Below are 22,556 nucleotides of genomic sequence, written 5' to 3'. Positions count from 1 at the left end.
CATATGAAAATTTGAATTGGATTTGTTTTGTTTAGATTTACGATTTCATAACCGAATATATTTTAGATTTGGTAACAACAAATTAGTATAATTTTTGAGATTCCAAGTATATTCAGAACTGTAATTATCAATCAATATAATTGTTTACATTTTCATAATTTCCGGTGACATCAATTATAATTGTTTAAATTTTATCTTTTTAACGATTTAATACGATCAATTAGCCATAATAATCATTCTTAATTCTGTTTCTATTTTTTAAATCTGTATTTATTTTGAATTACAATGGAATATAGTTAGAAATATTTATTATATTTTGATTTAATTTTACTATCGATTTATGTTCTATTTTTAAAAATAGATCGAGTAACATGGTATCTTATGTAGGTATATCACCATATAAACATAAGGGGAAAGAAATGGGAAAGAGAAATATGTCTATTGATAGTGTCATCATCAATTAGTTAAAGAAATATGTCTATCAATATTAATAAGTTAGTCTTATGTCGATTTTGAATAAGACTTAGTTGAAGAAGTATAAGTCTATCAATGGATGCTGAGATGATTAACAATAGTTGGAAAAAGTTTGAAACGCATAGGACAAATGCGAAACATATGTCGAGAAGAAGTATTGTATTGATATCTCCAATAAATGAGATATGCCAAGTATAGTTCTAAATTATCAATCTTACTTTAAAGCATCGATGGTTTTAATATATGATAACTGTTATTAGTAAATACTAAGGTATATATTTAATATTAGTAGATTAAGGATAAGTGGAAATAACAGAAATCTATCTTATTAAAACAGAAACATTCTGTTGGACCTAATATTTATTTTGTAAGTTTTTAAATTAAATACACTTTTATACTTTATAGTTAAACCTACATTAAATCACTAATGTTCCTTTCTTTATATTACTATCCATGTTTCCAAACAATATACTTATTTCTTTATACTACTATCAATGTTTCCAAACAATATATTTTATATACTACTATCAATGTTTCCAAACAATACAATAATTAATCTTAGTTATTTTATATCCATCATTTTCTCTTTAAAATTTTGTAGAAACGTTATAATTTCATAAGTTACAAAATAATGAATTTTAAAATTTGGATTATAAGATTACAAATTATGAAACTGTTACAATTTAAATCCAATTAGATTACATATCGGTCATCCATCAGTTCAATCGGTTAGTCTCGGGTTTTAGTGATTTTTTTAATATGTATATTTTAAAAACCTAAATTAGATTGTTAGATCTCCGGATTAACCGGTATAATCACAATCGGGTTGAATTTAAAACACTGATTTAAATGCAAAAATATTTTAAATACACAATCTTTAAAAGTTACCAAAATATTTGTTAAGTTATTAATGAAATTTTTCATCGTAAAATATTCCGGGCTTCAAAAGCGCGGGTCAAGATCTAGTATTTAAGGAATCACCATAACATCATAACAATCTAAAAAAAAATACGATCTTATTAATTTCCTAATCGGTTTTACCTTCCAAAATCTATTCCTATATTTAAAGAATAATCATAACCATTAGGGTACCAATCAAATACCACAAGATTCTTTTTGGTTTCTTATCTTGTAAATCACGTTTAATATCTAATCAGTAAATACTAAATACGTAAATTCATGTGATATTGTTAACTTTATAACAAACAATAGTTTTGGAGTAAAATCAAATAGTATATTCGCTTTTAATTCTAACAAATCACGACACCTTAATCAAAAATAATTATATGGAATTTACCCTACTCTTTACTAACTACCTATATATACCTCTTACCCAATAATGTGAAAAGCATATCACTCTACGCATATCCTCCTAAAATATTTACAGTCACACATTAATTTTTGAAAGAGTATAATTTCAACTGTTGACCTTTGCAGATTTCAAACTGCTTTGGATGTTTACTCTGGTTGAAGAATGTTTGCTGGTTCAGAAAGTTGAAATCTACTCTATTAAAATAGAGTCCTATTTGAAATTACCTTGGCATAATTTTTTTGGGCCTATTGAAAATGTTGGGACTTATCTATTAATTAACATTTCTGTTATTTCCACTTATCCTTAATCTACTAATATTAAATATATACCTTAGTATTTACTAATAACAGTTATCATATATTAAAACCATCGATGCTTTAAAGTATCTACTCTATTAAAATAGAGTCCTATTTGAAGGTGTATTTTAAATACACACTCTTTAAATACACACTCTTTAAAAATTACCAAAATCAGTACCAGTATATTTTAAATACACACTCTTTAAATACACACTCTTTAAATACACACTCTTTAAATACACACTCTTTAATTAACACTAGATCTTGACCCGCGCTTTTGAAGCGCGGAATATTTTACGATGAAAATTTCATTAATAACTTAACAAATATTTTGGTAACTTTTAAAGATTGTGTATTTAAAATATTTTTGCATTTAAATCAGTGTTTTTAAATTCAACCCGATTGTGATTATACCGGTTAATCCGGAGATCTAACAATCTAATTTAGGTTTTTAAAATATTCATATTAAAAAATCACTAAAACCCGAGACTAACCGATTGAACTGATGGATGACCGATATGTAATCTAATTTGATTTAAATTGTAACAGTTTCATAATTTGTAATCTTATAATCCAAATTTTAAAATTCATTATTTTGTAACTTATGAAATTATGACGTGTCTACAAAATTTTAAAGAGAAAATGATGGATATAAAATAACTAAGATTAATTATTGTATTGTTTGGAAACATTGATAGTAGTATAAAAATATATTGTTTGGAAACATTGATAGTAGTATAAAGAAATAAGTATATTGTTTTGAAACATGGATAGTAGTATAAAGAAAGGAACATTAGTGATTTAATGTAGGTTTAACTATAAAGTATGAAGGTGTATTTAATTTAAAAACTTACAAAATAAATGTTAGGTCCAACATAATGATTCTGTTTTAATAAGATAGATAGGAATAGATTTTGTTTTTGAATTAAATTATTCAAAGTGATAGAATCGTATTTTTTTTAGTTAGAGTTGATTTTGAATTGCAAAATTTTGATTAATAATGGTATAACTTATGATCTAACTATTTATATTTTCAGGCTTCATTAACCCGGTAATGTCTTGCTCATATGTAAAGCTTTGTAGGAGTGTCTCTATTGACTATTCATTCAGTAGACGAATATGAACTAAGAGGTCAGGTAACAATTTAGCTTCGATGTTTTGTGTTTTAGGAATGCCATACAACAATACGTAGGAAATTGGAATTGTAATGTTATAATTTAATAATTGTTTAGTAATGGTTTTGTAATTTTTTAATCAAGTGGTTTATAATTGGTTTGTAATCACGTGGTTTTAGTAATGATATTATGTGGTTTATAATTAGTTTGTAATCATGCACACGTCAAAACATTAATGCCGGTTTACAAAAAAGGTAAAACTCTGTGTTTAATACCAGTGGCATAAAGAGGTAAATATTGAGGAAAATTTAGGGTTAATTCTAAATTGTACTTCAGTTTTAATAGATTAGATACACAACAGAAAACATCAACATAAATGAAAATAAGTAAGGAAATAATTTCTTGTATAAAGACCCTGAGTTTTATTGGAGACTTACTACATATCTGCATGAGTTTTATAACATACTAGTGATATTCCGACGCTACGCGCCGGATTTATATGTTTTTTTCTTACTTAAATTTATAATTTATTATATGGTCTTAGTAAAGAAAATATGTAAATGAAAATATTTTCTGATTTTTTTATAATGATTAGCGACCGTAATATATTATTTTGTTTGAAGTTATGTAGTTCAAAGTAAAATAGCATAAGTAGTTGTTAATAATCGATTTAATAAAAATAGAATAAAAATTAATAGTCGTAAAAAAGTTTTTTTAGTTGGAACCTTAAAAACTCGTGTCATAGACTGAGTTTTATTTCAAGAAATATTTAAAAGTGTTAAACCTGGAAAAGTTGATTAACACATGTAGAATGACCACCTGAAAAAGGAGATGAAGCATAAGAAAACTGCTACTTTAAAAATAAGCGATCATTAACTGGTAAACTGAAATAAGAAATCGGTGTACCTTCCTATTAATCAACAACATATCAACCCCAATATCTTTCTCCTTTCTTAACATCTCAAGCTTGCCAAAATTGTTGTAGCCTAGTTTGAACATCTCTACACTGATTTGTCTTTAACTCAGAGCAATGAAACTGGAAATTCGACAATGATTGAATTGGAAAAAGTAAAGGGAGTAACGTCCGAACTCTCACACCATCTATACATATACAATGAAACTGAGAAAGTAGGAACTAAAGAAGCATTCAATAGGAGATGGTGAGATGAATGTGATTTTTGGATTGATTATATGAATGATTACGTCGATTGCGTTAAAGAAGGAGAATTGCAGAGGCTATATTCTCCATCGTCAACATCAAATACAAAAAAATCCTATAAACCAATGTTTTGAAACCCGATCCGGACACTGAATCAAATGATTTATTTAATCACTGGATCATTGGATTAACCGCAGATGAATTGCGGGTTAATAAATAAATTAGTTTTATTATATAATAATATATTAGCTATGAAAACAAATATATATAAAAACTAAAGTTAAGAATTTTAAGTGTACATACAAAATATTAAGAAATAGTTTAGACTATTTAAAAAAGTTGTAACATAAGAATTATGACATCTTAAAAATCAAGATATTTTTCCAATCTAAAATAAAACAGAATTAAAACATTATTGTAATAAATTGTCAATAACAAAAATAAACTAACACTAGATCACATCAACTAATTTTGGTTTTCTCTAAATTTTAAAACTTACCAACAATTTTTTTTCTAAATTTGTCACTTCATCATTTTTGGGATATTTTTCAATAAGAGCATTCTCTAAGTTATTATAATCAATCTCGCCAGGTTTTTCTTCTTCAACAATCCAAACTCTGTTTTGTAATTCATATGATCATATGATTTTTTTTTTGATCTGTAAATAAAAAATGTAATGATTTGTATTAAATTAAATTAAATAAAAAAATTATTTACTCACCTTTCTTGCCAAAGTAAATTGTAGTGTAGGAGAATAATAAGTCTCATCGTGCTTCAGTCTGTTTTACAGACGTGCAGCTCAAGCACAATCATGACTCATTTTTTTTGCAAACGTAAATTATAGTGTAGAAGAAGAGGAAGACGATAATAAAACTGAAATTTCAAAATTTTAATTAGAAATTTAGAATATAAAAAATAATTTCAAAATATAATTTAAACTAAAAATAGTAAAAATAAAAATTATCTATTGGTTCAACCAGTGCTGCAATAAAACCCAAACTGGATTTCTATTGGGTCACAGATTTATCAGTTCAATTACGGATCTAGGTCAGATTCAAAACACTCTTATAAACGCTTGGACATGTATCAAGAAAAGTTTAACCTCCCCTCCCCCCATTTATTTCACAATTAATATCAAAATACATTAAATTTAAGTTGAGAAAATATTTTAATTATTAAAAAGAAAAGTTTAACCTCCTCTCCCCCCATTTATTTCACAATTAATACCAAATTTCATTAAATTTAAGTTGAAAAAATATTTTATTATTAAAAAGAAAATGTCACATGGCATTTTTTCTTCCAAGGAGATAAAAAAACCTACTTTATTAGTATAGAAAAGTTTAACCTCCCCTCCCCCCATTTATTTCACAATTAATACCAAAATTCATTAAATTTAAGTTGAGAAAATATTTTAATTATTAAAAAGAAAAGTTTAACCTCCTCTCACCCCCCCCCCCCATTTATTTCACAATTAATACCAAAATTCATTAAATTTAAGTTGAAAAAATATTTTAATTATTAAAAAGAAAATGCCACATGACATTTTTTTCCCCAAAGAGATAAAAAAACCTACTTTATTAGTATAGAAGATACTCCTAAATTTCCAGTTAAGCTAACCAGCATAAATTACTTTGGATTTAATAAATTAAGATGAGCAACTTATTAAACGTACTTAACCACTAAATACACAGCAGTCGAATCTAATATTATAAGATTATTTTAATTATTCTAAAAAAATCAAATAAATATTCCTATAAAAGTATTTTATTTATCATACTGGTTTGAATAATTAATTGGATGGCAAACATGTAAATTAAATATAATATCAGTAGGGATGGACGTTCGGATACCCATTCAGGGTTCGTTTGGATTTATTCGGGTTTTAGATTTTTGGGTTCAAAGATTTCTAACCTATTTGAGTATTTTTAAATTTCGTTTCGAGTTCGGTTCGGATCTTTGCTTCAGGTTAAGATAACCCCTTTAAATTATTTTTAAATTTTTAAAATTGATGTTGTATATTTAAGAGAAAAAAACAAAAATAGCACAAAATCAATTTTTGTCACAAAAATAGCATCACAAGGAAGAAAATGACCAAAAGAAGTTTTATTGAAGGGTAAATATGCATTTATAACCATTGGGTTAATTAATCTAAGACTTAAGGTTTAGAGTTAAGGGGTTGGATTTTAGGAATGTATTCAAATTTTTAAAAATAAAAAATAAAAATAAAAATTTTCAAAACAAAAAGGTGCTATTTTGGTCATTTTATTTTTTGAATGCTATTTTTGTGATAAAAACTTAAAAAGTGATATTTTAGAGATTTGTCCTATTTTAATTTTTTCAAAATCAGTAAACAAAATAATATATTACATAGTACATACTGGTTTGAATAATTAATTGGATGGAAAGCATCTAAATTAAATATAACATCAGTAGGGATGGACGTTCGGGTACCCATTCAGGGTTCAGTTCGGATTTTTTCGGGTTTTGAGTTTTTGGGTTCAAAGATTTCTGATCCATTTGGGTATTTTTAAATTTTGGTTCGAGTTCGGTTCAGATCTTTACAGGTTTGGTTCGGGTTAAGATAACCCATTTAAATTATTTTTTTAATTTTAAAATTCATGTAGTATACTTTAAATCACAAATCTTTTTAAATTTATCAAAATCAATAAATAAAATAATATATTACATATAAACTTGAATAGCATATATCAAAATACTTAAAATTAACATATAAATTAGTTTTGTTTGAATAGTTGGATTGAGAATGAAAAGATATTTTAATATATTTTAAGTATTCTATACTAATATGATCTGTTGATATTAGACTTTTTATATTGGAGTCATCTAACTCAAACTCTTGATGTACAATGTAATATCAAGAAAAGTTTAACCTCCCCTCCCCCCTATTTATTTCACAATTAATACCAAAATTCATTAAATTTAAGTTGAGAAAATATTTTAATTATTAAAAAGAAAAGTTTAATCTCCTCTCTCCCCATTTATTTCACAATTAATACCAAAATTTATTAAATTTAAGTTGAAAAAATAGTTTAATTATTAAAAAGAAAATATCACATGGCATTTTCCCCCAAAGAGATAAAAAAACCTACTTTATTAGTATATATATAGAAAAGTTTAACCTTCTCTCCCTCCCCATTTATTTCACAATTAATACCAAAATTCATTAAATTTAAGTTGAGAAAATATTTTAATTATTAAAAAGAAAAGTTTAACCTCCTCTCCCCCCATTTATTTCACAATTAATACCAAAATTCATTAAATTTAAGTTGAAAAAATATTTTAATTATTAAAAAGAAAATGCCACATGGCATTTTTCCCCCAAAGAGATAAAAAAAGCCTACTTTATTAAAAGTTGGCTTTTTTTATCTTACCTGTCCCATCATTAAAAACATACTTTCGAAAACTATTCTTAATGGGTTGTTGTAGGGCCATAGAAACAAGTGATATTACGAGGTAAGATAATCTCTTTATGCAATTACCTGGCCCACATCGGTTCAAGATTTTTCCGTTACGTTACGATTGAATCAGAGTTTCGCCTGAGAAGAAGACGAACCCTAATCCGCTGATACTTTCGTCGTGTTTTTCATTGGCTCAGTTGGTACATGATTTTTTCACCATAATTTGTCAGGAAAATCGGCAGTCAGCTAACTCGAAAATGCCGTGTAAGAAAAACCGCCTCTGTTTCCTCCGGTCAGCTTCTTCCATAAGAGGAAGCATATCGGCGAGTGCGGAGAGAAAAAACAGAGGGCTGATGGGTATTACGCATAAGAGAAACGCCACCGTTGAAGATAAGAAAATTTCCATGGCCGCAGCTTCAGCCATTAATGGCAGCAGAAGGAAATCACTTGGAGGGAGGACATCACTTGGTGGTTTCGGGGTTTGTTTGTGTTACGGCCCCCTGCTGATCAATACTGATCACTTCTTATCATTGAGAATGATTTTGTGTGTAGCATGAAGCTATGCAGAAAAGCTAAAAGCTTTTCAAAATATGTAAGCTTTTTTTTTGGTAAGTAGTCAATAAATTTTAAGTAGTCATTGTTGGGTCAATTGGTAATGATCTTTACAGAAGGAGAAGCTGAAAAATCTGGAGATTGACAGAGAACGTGTTGCCTCTGATTCCATACAGCCATTGACTGAAACTTTATTAGCTAGCTTGGAAGCACCGACTCAAGAAGACAAGCATTAGGCTCACAAGCCAAAGATCCTAAGCTGAGTCAGTCATGCTTATGCATTTCTCTGCTGTTTTAACCTTTAAACATATACATACTTCAAAACTCTAACTTTTTGTGCAATTCACTATGATATGTGCAGCTCATTTTTAAGGCACATTTACCTATCTACATGGACACTAGATCAGAGAACCAACCAGAGTCAGACAAGTCAAACCAGAGTTTGGTTCTTATCTCATGCTTGAGGCAGCACACAGAGGAACGAAGAAAATAATTCCTTAACTGGAAACTGGACAACACAAGGTTTTTTCTATGTGCTAACGTCCAAAATGAAACCATTTCACCTCTGCAAATTATTACTTACCTCCAGTCACTTGTTACTTCTTTCAGGTTTTTATCGACAAAGAAGAATATATAGAGTAAGTGAGAATATCAAAGTTATCTTCTTACCCCCTTTTCACCTTAGAATTGGTGAGTTAAATATTGAATGTTTCTGCAGCAAGACAGAAGTGTTGAGTTACTGACTTTTGCTAATGACTTGCAGAGCGGGAAGAAAGATTAAAACATCTCATCATCATCAAATTCTCTGCCGTTTGATGATGACCTTGAGATTAAGGAGTAGTAATAATTCTCTACTTGATTCATTCACAAAAACAAGACTGTTTGAAATAATGAAAGATGATAAGTTGTATGTTCTATATCGATGATCTCAGGTTACATGAATCAAGTTTCTGTGGAGGATGATGTGGTCTACAATGCAGTGGTTGAAGTTTTAGGCAGATCAGTTGAAACTATTATATACTATTTTGTATGTATCTCAAACATATTTCAATTTCAAACAATAATATATTCAAATATAAAATTTAGCTCTTCATAGTTTTTAATTGTTATTAAAATTAGGACTAAAATGTCTTACCAGTTAGCACATATTAAAAAGGGTATTTTTCAAAAAGAAAAGGGAAGGTGGAATTTCAAAAATTAAATAATAAATAGGGTATTTATCAAAGTATCCTTTTTATGTTTATTTTGATCTTAAATTAGATTCCATGTTAGATTTTATCATCCTTTAACCAAAGAAATACCTAGATATATGCAAAGTTGTAATGTTTTAAAACCGGACCGACCATATGGTAATATCAAGTTCAACCATAAACAATCATGTAAAATGTTAGATTTAATAACTGGTTAGAAGATGAACCGGTCAAGTAGTATGATTGGATCTCAAAGTTATTGAACTTTATAAAATATTAAAACTATCAAAAATATATAAACTAACCACATAAAAAATAGTTTATATGTATAATTTATTATATATGATATGTATAATATGTTAATTATGTATTATATTTACTATCTTTATTTTTAAATTTCTATATTATTGAATCGAGTTTAATCCGATCAAACCATATTGTATCCTTACCCACATAACTATCCAGAACACTTTTCACTCCGATTTTAAGAAACTAAAATGTGGCAGGCGTGTTGGTTTTCATTGAAAAGTGACCCATCCACCCACACAAATATAATAAACCATTTTCAAAGCTACTTAACTTGCAAATGTTTTCCTTTTGTAACGTAAGCAAGACATATTGCGAAGAGAAAATGAGATAATTGGTGATCAAAACCAATAATAAGGAAATAGTATTCAATATCGGTTATATGTCTTCACAATAGGGGCGTCCCTGAAGAGAGCCATTTGAAACATGGACCTTAGATCCCCGTTATTTAAAGGCTCCAGTTTTTTCTTAAATCAAAAATATACATGTAATAAAATAAAATGACAGTAAGAAAAATCGTATTAGAGACCAAAATTTAGTGAGAGCTACATAAAATTAAGATTTAGAAACCTTTTATCTTCCCACGTTTACGATCCTTTTAGCTTTTTGTGTGAGAATTATATTTTTCTTCTTCTATTTTGTTTAAAAAAAAGGGTTAGTTTACCCATAATTTTTCTATTTTCAAATATGCTAGAGGTCCCCATTTTTTCATTTGTTTGGAGCCCCACTTCTTTCAAGACCCCCCCTGCTTCACAGTAAGATGTATTATTGTTTATTCCATGATTTGGAAAACAATCAATGTCACAACAAACTTTGTGACCAAATAAGGCTAATAGTCTAATATGTTGCAGACAAATTATGAAATTAAAAACAAGAAGAAGATAGGAAATTAGTTGTGGCTAAGAAATATAAAGCTGATAAGTATGAAAAATAAGAGTTCATCTGATTCCAAATGATTATTGTATGATGATGCACATTTATAAATTAATCTTATATCATAATTAAAATTTATAATTTTCAAATAAATGATAAACAATTAGACTATTACACTTTCAAATGGTCATGCATATATTTAAACTTAAAGTGTCATGCATGTATTTAATCTTAAATTTATTTTATAATAACTATGCAAAGACCACAATCAAATTAATATACCTCTAAATATCATTGGGACATATTTTCTTTATAAAAATACTGTACAAAAATATTCTAAAATATAAAACCATAGTTAAACCATATTAATATTAGTAAAACCGGCGCGTAGCGCCTGCAAACCCCTAGTATATATATATATATATATATAGATGCATTTAGCTTTTTTCAGTGAAGAGGCCAATATTCATATAAATTCGCAAGAAACAAAAAAAAATTGAGCCAAAAATATTTGTATTTTGTATTAACGAGCCTTGTGTTGTTTGATGTAACTTACTGGCCACTTTCCGTTGATCTCTCATAGTGTGTGTGATAGATATGAGTGGTTTCTGAAACAACTGGATTATTTGTAACATTTTTTTCTTGTCAAAAGTATCCCCTTCACATTATTTTGTTTGGAGCAGTTCATATATATTTTTTCTTAATTTCTATGTTACTCCTTTCTTTGGATCCCCTATTGATTCTTACCTCTGTTGTAGGGTTAACGTTAAACTGCTATGTCAATTTTAAGGTTTGAAGATAAACCGCAAGAGAGAAAACTAAGCAAGAAAATAACACATGCATGTTTATATGAGTTTCGCGTAAACATTCAATATATACCAATAATGCTGATATGCTGCATTTTATTAATCAGAATTGAACTTTATATTTATATTTCAAGTTTAAATATCATATTTTGGGATTTGAGTACCATAAAAATTTCAATAATTGCGTCATATTTTGTCGACGGCAACAAAAGCTATATTAATGAAATCCTCCATAACTAATGTCATCTCCATGAGACTCTTTGAGGCCTTGTCAGTGTTCTTGCCGATTGTATCCTTCACAATATTTGTATCGTCATAACTAACAGCTATATCATAGCTTGCAGTCTCTGAATCGTTATCCTCGATTTCTAGTCGAGCACTTCTAAAATTCAGCACTATTGAGGTATAGGATTCATTGCACATCTTAAAGTATTTCTTAAATGTAGGCTCTTTTTCCAATCCGGCAACAAAACCTGCCCTTTTTTTAGCCTCGGTCATTCCAAGGTCCAGTGTGGCTTTCACAAGTTTGGCCTATATTTAGAAAAAAACACAATTTTGCTGAGAATTGTAGTTTTTCAGGAATAATAATTATGTTACAAATTGTTTTCCATAATACTGATTATGTATTTATATAGCTTTATTTAAAAAATAAATCTCTTAACGTTTTCCCATACACATTTGCTCCCATACGCTTGTTAAGAAATTAATTAACTTAATAAATAAGCAAATATGTTAGATTTCATAACAGTAAAATCAATGAATTTATCAAATACTAAAATTTTGAATCCTCATAGATTAACATGAATCGTAAAGCCTAACATCCTTTCATCTCCTCCCAACACAAAGAAAACTGGAATCTAAAACATAAGACTGCAAAACAGTTAATTACCCATTTTATGATTTATTTGTAGGATTTTCTCGTTCTGATTGCCGTTGAAACAATAGGACCCATTAATTAGACAGAAAATGAAATTGGTGTAATATTAAATCGGAAACAAACAATATATAGAATTGTTGGATCAAGATAGAAAATAAAATGAGGGGTTAAATAGTAATACTATGTTAGTTGCAGAGACAGCGGGAGGATACGCTGTGAGCGTTTGCTGGCAGAAGTTTTTGTTCCCGACAGAGTTGCATATGGAATCAATGTCTTTTGTTGAAGCCATGGTCAAAGTAGATCCCAAGAAAAATAGTAACAAGACTACCAATGAAACAAAAAAGAAACAATTAGAGGAAGAAGTCATGACTTGCTAGAGAATTTATTTCCCTCAACCTCTATTGTTAGGATTCATATTGTTGTTCTACTTAAGTGTCTTTATATATACATTAGAATTATGGATAGAAGGAAACAATATAAATTTCAGGAACTTTAGTCATCTCGCTGGATATCACCTTGATTATTTTTACTCTTTTTCTTAGTCAAGGTCAAACCGTAATTGGTATCTTTATGATTTGCAAATATTTTGTTCTGTTTTAAGAAAATTAAATTTCAGCATTCAAAAAGAATCATTCCACAAAAAAGCATTGTCTTAAACATCCTAATTAACTCGCAAAGGATTCTGTTATAATTTTCCCAAAAATTATCAATCCAACAGATTACAGTGTTTAATGTTTTGAGATTCCATAGGATACGTTTTTAAATTAATTAGTTATAAATATATCAAGATTTGGATCTGTGCGTACTAATGATTGTTTTAATTGTTTTTCTTGGTCAATCTTGGTCAAGCCGTAATTGGTATCTTATGATCTACATATATTTAGTTCTATTTTAAGAAAATCAATGTTCAACATTCAAAGGAGAATCATTCCACAAAAATTCATTGTCCTAAACATCATAATTATTTCGCGAAGTACTCTGTCATAGTTTTCCCAAAAATTATAATCCAACAGATATTAATTATTTTAAAAGTCGGTTAAACTCTTAGATTACAATGTTTAATGTTTTTGAGATTCCATAGGATAAGTAATTGAATTTAGGGAAATTTTCCAAAACAGAACAAAAAAGCAGTATGGTTTTCCCTTTAGTATAATATCATATTTTTTTCTTTTAAATACGGATACCATTTTATAATATCACTAGAAAAGGCCCGCCCTACGGGCGGATAGCAAATAATAGAATTTAATTAAAATGTTAATTTATTTTAACTGACATTAAAACTAACTTTTATATTTTTTATTAAAACAACTTATCCATTATTTAACTATTTATTTTAAAGTTGCAAATTTATTAATTATAAAAAAATTATTGAAGACTATTATATTGTTTTTTTAATATTTAGTTTAGTTTAACTAAAGTAACAGTTAGATTTAATATTTAAATTGTTTTTAGAGAAATTATAAGTAATATGGAGTGCGGAGTGATCCATTCTAACTGAAAATCTATATTTAAGTTAGGTTGACTATATAATTTTTTAAAAGTGATCATTATTATTTAAGACTATACATGTTTGTTTGAGTTTTAAATATATTGAAAATCAAATTAATCACTTAATCTAAGCTGCATTTGAATAAACTTACTTTTATAACGTTTTCAGTTTAATTCTCAAACTATGATAATTTTAATCAAATATTAATAAGCTTAAAGCAAAACTTTAAAAATCTCTAAAATTCAAAACAAAATCTTAAATTTAAAAATTTATTTCATGTTTAAGAATAAAATAACTAAATATCTGATAGTATTTTAACATTTAGAAAACTTGACTCTTAACTCTGAATAGAATAATTAAATTATTTTTAAAATCCAAAAAAAAAACAAAATCTAAAACTAAAACTGCAACTAATATTATAAAAATTAAAATTATCCAAACTTAAAAGTAAAGATAATTTTTTTAAAAGATTTTTTATTTATGTTTTAAACATTTATTAGGTTCGTTTAAAACTTATTATTAAAATGAGGATAATTCAGGTATTAAAATGAACATAGTTTTTTAAAGTAAGTGTTTTAATTAAAATAGTAAGTTTAGGTGTTACTGATACCAAAAAAAGTTTAGATATTAAGAAGGCTAACAATGATCATAGTCGTAATATTTTCGCAAAGTTGGCTTTGTTCAAAACAGTTATTCCAAAAAGTATAAAAGAATTGTGTTGTGTCAGAAATCAGATAAGTGCCACAACTCACATCTAACCGAAAGCTCTAAATGCATAAGAACGATATGTACAAACTATGTTAACATCTTGCAAACTGTAAATGCTAAAACTTGCACACGTTCCGAATGCGTAAGATCAACATGTACAAAATAAATTAACAGCTTCTTTTGCATATCAAGCTCTGGGGATAATTGCACTTGTAATAATTGATTGAAAAAGTTTAAATATTGAGTGATAATGATGATATTAACTTCTCTCTATCACCTATCGGGCTCCTTCCTCTTCTCCATCTCTGCTTTTCAGCTCAACTTTTCCTTCTCCTCCTGTTTTTTGTAATGCTGTTTTCTTTGCTTTTCTTTCTTGTAATAAGAGGTCACCACAAATCTTGAGAACTTTAAAAAGCTTGGTAAAAATCTTAAAACATTTAACGAAAAAATGATGAGATTAACTAATGGCCACAAATCCTTTTTAGACCTTGGAAGTTCATATCAGAGACCAGAAGAGAATTCCCAACTCATGTTCCTATTAGTTCTATTAGACACCGGATAAATAGCAGACAACATTCAGAGGAAATATGGATACAGCAACAAATTGATCACTTAAGAGATATATTAACAACACAACCAGTCTAAAAAACAGAAAGCAAGTCCCATCCATGTTAGTATTTTCTGGGTGGATGAAGACTAACTTCTTACGTTTAGTCAGGTATACACATAACCAGAAGCTAAGTTCAACTGATCAGTTATGGTAACAAAATAAGAAACACAAACTACAGAAGTTGGAGACATGCCAAGAAAGAACAAAACTGTGAAGTGATCTTACTTGAAGCAACGGCAGGATTGAGTAAAGTCACATCCTCCCTTTCCAACTGAACTACAACTCTCCCAACTTCCTTAAAATCAAGCGATTTGTCTATCCGAGAACAATACACAAGTCAAATAATTAGCCCTGCAAATTAAAAAAGATTGATAATCAACAGGTCAACAAATTGACAGAAAAATCGATTCATCGCTCATAAACGAAAGATTTTGAAATAAACTTTATCAGATAAACAAAAGCTTTAGAATTAAAACTTTGGTAATAAAAAAGACAAACTGAAACAAAGTCGACAAACAAAACTGAAATCTAAAGCGAGCTTGTCTATACCCATTAGCTCGCCACTGCGTTTCAAAATTTTAGCTTGTCTTTACATATATTTATACCGAAACCACACCGCCTCTCAATTCAAAGAATGCTTTAAAGACAGATCGTGGGGGATAGAATCAACGGGATTAAAGAGGATGTCATAAATCAGACAGTTTCTGGTTGTGAGAAGAAGCACAAAGGTCACCGTCTCGCCGCCGCACGAAGACGTTGATCTTCTCGTATTCGATTCAGAGGCGTCATCATCTTAGCAGGCCGAACGGATATCACGACATCGGAGCCCAATCAGAGAAATTACGCCATGAAAGCCCAAACCGACGATTAAATGAAACGATGCGTTGAGAGATAAAGGACACGTGTCGCACCTACGTGAATCGAATTTGTGACGTGGATGCTGAGGTGAACGCCCCAGGAGGGATTAAAAGGCTCTTTTATATATAAAGACTAGGAGCTATAATGTTGTAGCACGGGTTTGGCCAATATTGATATGGTGTGGCTATAGTTTTATAATCTAGAACATTTTTTCAACGGTATCTTAGAAAGCAATACATGTATCGATCATATGGAGATATAAATAACGAAATACCACTCTTCAATCTCTCCTCGTTAGACATTTGTTTTAATCATTTTGTAATTTTTTCTGGAGATTTTGTTGCTATTTGTGTCAATGCGGCCATCTTTTGATAGTGTGATTGATCGTTTCATGGAAGTTGAAGAAAGTCTTCGTAGTGGACATGTATTGAGTTTCTAGTTTAACTATTATGAATAATAATAGCATACTAGATTTTGACCCGCCCTTGAAAGGGCGGATATTATATTTCACTTTTATGAGATATATTATCTGTTTGTAATTTTTGAATGTATTTATCTTACTAAAATCTTCTTTATAATAAGTTCGACATATAGAGTTTCTCTGGTAAACTATGTGCTTTTGGCTTTGTTTTATTCTCTCTCTAATAAATATATTTATTTGACTTGTTGTTAAAATAAGTAATTTTAGAACACAAATGTATAATACTTTTATATTGATAATTTATTTAAACAATATGACATATTTATATATTAATTAAATATTTAAATTGTAATTCATTTTTTATACAAATAAACATATTTGTGTAGTTTGTTGTTAAAAAAATGATTTTGAATGCAAAAAGTACAGTACTTTTATATTGATTTTTTGTTATGTGCAGCCATTATTTTTTGTTCAAATATAAATCATTTTCAAATACTTTCGTTATTTGAATATTTTTAGTTTCTTATATATCAGAACAAAATTCATACAGACCCGGGGGATTCAATTTGAAACTTACACATAAATTTATATCCAAACGTGGCCTAATATCAAAACCAAAAAAATCCATACCCGAAAAAATTGACCAGTACCTAAATGGGTACCCAAATATTTATTTCTAACGGATTCCGTAAACAAATAAAAAATATTTTATGTGTTTGGCTAAATTAAATGAAATATAAAATTTTATTCAGTAATATTTGTAAAATATTAATAATGATCAATATATGAATATCGATTTGTTTCGATAAGTTTTGGAATTGTAATTAATGGATTTAAATTGATTTGAAATACCGTGGTAGAATCTGTAAATAAAAAATACAAAAAGGAAGTACCTAAAAAGAAATATCAAAACCCAAAAAATATATACCCGAAAGAAACGACCCGTACCTAAATAGATACATGAATGTATATGCCTAACTAATTTTGTAAACAAATAGAAAATATTTTTATGTGTTTGGCTAAATGAAGTTAAATAGAAATTTTTTATTTACTAATATTTTTACAATATTAATAATGATCAATAGATGAATATCGATTTGTTTAGATAATTTTTGAAATTTTAATTAATTAATTTAAATTGATTTTAAATGCAATGGTAGAATCTATAAATAAAAAACACAAAAAGGAAGTACTAAAAGGAAATTTCAAAACCCAAAAAATCTATACCCGAAAGAAACGACTCGTACCTAAATGGGTATCCGAATGTTTATGCCTAACTGATTTTGTAAAAAATAAAAATATATATAATTTTATGTGTTTGGCCAAAATAAGTGAAATATTTTTTAATAGTAATTTTACATATTAATAATGATTAATATATGGAGACATCAATTTGTTTAGATAAGTTTGGAATTATAATTAATTAATTTAAATTGATTTTAAATGTGGTGGTAAAATCTGTAAATAAAAAATTACAAAAAGAAAATACCTAATTTTTTATAAATGCAATGACTAAAAGTGTAAATAAAAGGAAGTAAATATACTGATATTTTTGTTTCCAAACAATTCTCATTTAATATTATTATCAATGTTTCCAAACAAACCTTATTTTTAACTGTAATTCATGTCTCCAAACACTCCGATTTTGTACTTCAGTTTTAATAATATAGATATACAGTGGAAATGTGAAAATTACGAAATATATATATTTGAGAAAACAGACATAGACAAAAATCGTTAAGGTAGCAGATTGATAATACTTTTCTGTTGTGACGAACATAAATCCACTAATATATTTTATGTGTATTACATATATGAAGAAGTCTAAAGAAGCATTATCTTAAGATATAAAATTTATGGGTTGCATCTCAAATGAAGAAGACGAATTTAATAGCACTCGTCACATCTCTTGTTAACGTTGTTTGGATGCCACGATATTGTCGCCTTTGTTGCTTGTAGAGTGGTGAAGTAACACTCGAGTTTTTTTTAACTCATATCGTATTCCATGCAATGATGTTTTTTTAACTCATATCGCCTTTCTCTTCCTTGTATAGTATGGTTATACCGCATAGGTAAATTGCATCAACATATGAACCTTTTGCTGAGTTTTGTAGATGATGGAAGCTCACAGCTGCATTTTCTTAAAAAATATCTTTGAATGCCTTAGACATAATGTACTTTTTTAGTTCCTGGCTATCAAAAATTTTATTGTTAGATCATCATACGTTGCTAGAGATGCACTTCGATAGATAGTCCATGGTTTTGTCATATTCTTGTAAAAAAATTGCAGCTTCAGCCAGTATTGACATAACACGAAGGATGGTGGTTTTTGACCATTGCGTCACTCTAGAGATGATATCACTTTGCATGTCTTGAGGGAGTTCTTGGTGGGTTAATCTGATTTGTAATACTGTAGTATTGTGTGGGATGATTCAATTTTCATACTCGTGGAAATGCAAATGTTACATATCAGGCGTGGATGTGAAATTAAAAGGGAATTTTGACTAAGTTAATTTATTGTGTACCAATACTTTGTGTTATTCATCTATATTATTAAAAGAGAAGTACCCATATAAAATACCCCTTAGTTTTCACTTTTAATTACAATGGTATGCCACTGACATTAAATAATACTTCCTATTTTAATGCTGTCTTTTCCACTTAGATTAATGTATTTTCCAAAATTATATTTAAATTAAATACATAATTAAATGACACTTCCTATTTTAATGTTTTGTCTTTTCCACTTAGATTAATGTGTTTTCCAAAATTGAATTTGAATTTAATACACTTCATTAACTTCTCCATTAAATCAATGTCAAATTCAAAAAAAAATGTTTTTATTAGACAAACAATTCTGGAAATTATAATATCAATTTTTCATTTAAAAAATCTGAACGAAAAAAGTAGTAGCAAATTTAAACCGAAACTAGATAATATCCAAACTTGGTATCTAGAGAACCATAACCAAACCTTATCCGAACGAAATATTTTGGATATTCGAATGTATTTAAATCATATTTATATACTTTAATATGTTAGCTATTTTTCGAATTAATATCTAAGATATAAGCTATTTTAAGTTGTTTAAAATATTTGAAATATAAAAAATAATCAAAAGTTAACATTTAAAGTAGATAAACAATAATCAAAGCATCAAAAATACTTAAAATATATATTTATTCTTCATCCAAATATTCAAGTTAAACCTATTTTTAATTTTTAATTTAGGTACTTTGGCTTTAGATTTAGAGAAATTTAAAGATATATAAATTTTGAAAATTTAAAAATAGTTTAAACGGGTTATCAAATCCGCAAAGATCTGAATCAAACCGGAACCAAAGGTTATAAATACTCGAATAGAGTTAGAATCTTTAAACTAAAAAAAACTCAAATCCGAATAAATTTTAACCGAATTCGAGTGGAGACCCAAATATTCACCCCTACCTTAGTCAATATAAAACGATCAAATATTACAAATATACTATTTAGTATAAATAAATAAAAACTAAAACTAAAAATTAATACCCGTGCGGTCGCACGGGTCAAGATCTAGTTAATTTAATTAAAGAGTTAAATTTTTTTCGTTTGATTGTTTCTAGTTTTGTAACGCAGGGTGCGATAATTATTTGGGTCTTAACTACGATCAATTAAGCAACTGTAGTTAAGTAGTAAATCTTAACTAATAAAGTTGGCTTATTAAGAAATCAAATACTACTTTTTATCACCAAAAATTAATATTTAAACTTATTAAGAAAACATTTGCAATTAGACCTATCTACATCATTTACAGACAACTCATGCAAAGATTTGAAGAAAGCTCAAAACAACGAAGAAAGATGAAAAGAAGGGATCTAGCCTATTAAGAAACCACATTCATTATCTCAGAGCCGTTATTTCCACTAATGTATAGATACTCTCCAACTAAAACATTTGTTTAAAAAAGTGTTTGGTTTTGCTGAGTAAGATTCTTGCAGATAGCATCACAAGTACTGCTGCTAAATCCGAACTTTGCTCTCTTCCCACCACAATGTTGCATTCGTCTCTCCAAACCTCTCTCCACTACAAAATGCAAATGTTGTCAATTGTTTGTTTTAAAGCCTTTCTTAGCAAGAGTAAGGGTAATGTTATTTCTTTCTTTTACCTGAAGCTGCCGCGTCTAAGCTCGCAAGTCCCATCTGGTAAAGCTTTGATTGTGATGTAAACACAGGCTTCGTACTCTTCTACCTATTCTGTGTTCATGTCACTTGCATTACTTACTGAGACCTCATCTGAATGATCTACATTTTCCTTTTCTTCTTCTCTTGATGAGGCACTACTTATTGCAGACCCATCAACGGATGATCTCACGGATGATCTCTGCCTTAACGACTACAACAACTAAGTGGACAGTGTTGGATTCAACTACACTGCCTCTTTGATGACATCCATAAGCTCGCAGCCTTTTGCCATCAGACGGGCATGTACGAAGTTGCCATTGTTTGAATTGGTGCTTGACAAAGCTTGTTATTTCGGATTTCATAAGGATGAGGCTGTTCATCGCAGACAACAAAATAATTTATAGGTGGAGCTTCAATCCATTACCTTGGAAGAGGGTGGGCTGATTCAATGAGACAGAGTGGGTGGAGTGGTGAGTAAATGACGAAATGCTTTGTTTAATGGGGTGAGTGAATGAGAACTGCTGCCGTTACGCTAACGTAAATCAGAGGCGGTGAGGTCTAGATGCTAACGGCTGTTCTGTTCAGCATCTCTCTTATAGAAAATGGAGAAACATATTAATTTTGGGCCTGTATTGAAAACACAATAAGAACCCAACAGATTGTTGAGTGGATCAAATCGACAACCGTTACGCTGCCATGACCTCGAAGTCAGTTGAGAAGCTCGAACGACATGAAGGTGGCACGGGCCAAAAGAATCTTGTCTAAGCCCATTAGAAAACAAAAAAAGAAAGCAATAAATTTGTAAAATGAAAGTGACACGTGGGATTAATCCCTCCAAGGAGAAAAAAAAGCCAAACTTTATATATAAAGATATTTGAGTTGTTCATTTAGTATAACTTTTCCATAATTCCAAAACTAACATTTGATTAATGAAATTAAACAGATTAAACACAACTTAAAATTTTAATTCAATTTTTAAAAGATTAATTAAAAGCAAAAAAAAAAAATTAAATTTATTTTTAATATTTTTTTAATAAAACTAAAGATTTACAAACGATTTAAACTTTTTAACAAATAAAACTTTGTAATTTTTTTATAAAGTTTATTTAGTATTTTATTAAAAAATGTCATAAATTTTATTTTTATAAAGTTTACAAAATTTTATTTTTTTATTAAAAACATCTTACAAAGTATTTTTATTTTTACAAACGTTTTAGAAACTTTAAAATTAAAAGTTTTAAGTTTTATTAAAAAGTTTAATAAAAAGGATTTTTTTAAAAAAAAATGTTTAATTAAAAGGAAAAAACATTTTTGATATTTTCACAAGGCAAATCGATTAACACGTTTTAGGAAGTTGGAATAATTTTAGAATATTTTATTAACTGAACCTTCTTTAAATTTCGCAAAAAGAAAATTATATGTAGAAAGCACCTTGGGTAGAACCATGAAAAATATATCGTGAATGCAATTTCTACTTCATGTAGACGTTCTAGTGTCTAGATTTCCCATTCTAGGAATTTTAGAATACTTCGAAAAGTAGAAAATTCATTCGACAAGAAAATAATTATCCTTACAATTGGGGATGTCAAAATCCCCTAAACTATATTTGAGAAGTGATTTTGCCACATGTTTTCTCTATAATCATTCTCACAAAAATAATATGGCATGGCTACTAAAATTGATGACATTTCTTATAGATTAATATGACATGGACAATTATATTTAATGTTAATTTTTATTTTTGGTAAACTTTTTAAAATATGACAATAACTCATACATTACATTTATGTTGATTTATATTTTTGGTAAACTTTTTAGAATATGATAATAACACATAGATCCTCATTAAAATGAATATATACAAACATGAAAATTACTAATTTCGAAATCTTATTTAATTATATTTTATAACTATAATTTTTTATTAT

At 28.3% G+C, this 22,556-nt stretch overlaps 1 protein-coding gene and 3 long non-coding RNA genes across 6 annotated transcripts; 1 reads left to right on the top strand and 3 right to left on the bottom strand.

Moving 5' to 3' along the window:
* Positions 1–7,874: 7,874 nt before the first annotated feature.
* Positions 7,875–9,418, top strand: LOC108841332 (uncharacterized). Of its 3 annotated transcripts, XR_001948104.2 has the most exons (6): positions 7,875–8,370; positions 8,447–8,593; positions 8,692–8,852; positions 8,940–9,020; positions 9,094–9,170; positions 9,263–9,418. It is a non-coding gene; the product is annotated as an uncharacterized LOC108841332 (long non-coding RNA). The 3 variants fall into 3 exon arrangements; XR_008937966.1 differs by having other exon boundaries at positions 8,447–8,852; positions 8,940–8,968; XR_008937964.1 differs by having other exon boundaries at positions 8,447–8,852.
* A 2,182-nt stretch (positions 9,419–11,600) lies between these two features.
* Positions 11,601–12,900, bottom strand: LOC130507889 (pectinesterase inhibitor 2-like). The gene is made up of 2 exons (XM_057002609.1): positions 12,564–12,900; positions 11,601–12,036 (listed from the first exon to the last, which is right to left on the bottom strand). The coding sequence occupies exons 1-2, from the start codon at positions 12,747–12,749 to the stop codon at positions 11,692–11,694; spliced, it is 531 nt and encodes a 176-aa protein (XP_056858589.1). The 5' UTR covers positions 12,750–12,900; the 3' UTR covers positions 11,601–11,691.
* A 1,769-nt stretch (positions 12,901–14,669) lies between these two features.
* Positions 14,670–16,001, bottom strand: LOC130507866 (uncharacterized). The gene is made up of 3 exons (XR_008942472.1): positions 15,739–16,001; positions 15,415–15,540; positions 14,670–14,951 (listed from the first exon to the last, which is right to left on the bottom strand). It is a non-coding gene; the product is annotated as an uncharacterized LOC130507866 (long non-coding RNA).
* A 4,342-nt stretch (positions 16,002–20,343) lies between these two features.
* Positions 20,344–21,178, bottom strand: LOC108835964 (uncharacterized). Its single transcript, XR_001947041.2, has 2 exons — positions 20,613–21,178; positions 20,344–20,530 (listed from the first exon to the last, which is right to left on the bottom strand). It is a non-coding gene; the product is annotated as an uncharacterized LOC108835964 (long non-coding RNA).
* Positions 21,179–22,556: the final 1,378 nt, after the last annotated feature.

Source organism: Raphanus sativus, chromosome 2 (genome assembly GCF_000801105.2).
Source record: "Raphanus sativus cultivar WK10039 chromosome 2, ASM80110v3, whole genome shotgun sequence".
NCBI classification, from domain to species: Eukaryota; Viridiplantae; Streptophyta; class Magnoliopsida; order Brassicales; family Brassicaceae; genus Raphanus; species Raphanus sativus.
The sequence above is the reverse complement of the archived record's forward strand: the minus strand, read 5'-3'. Positions and strand labels throughout refer to the sequence as shown.

Excerpts from the sequence above, each read along its gene's own strand:
- LOC130507889 (XM_057002609.1), bottom strand. The coding sequence starts at position 12,749 with ATGACTTCTTCCTCTAATTGTTTCTTTTTTGTTTCATTGGTAGTCTTG. Across the intron at positions 12,037-12,563 it reads CTGTCTCTGCAACTAACATA|GCCAAACTTGTGAAAGCCAC; the intron begins GTATTACTATTT and ends TTCTAAATATAG.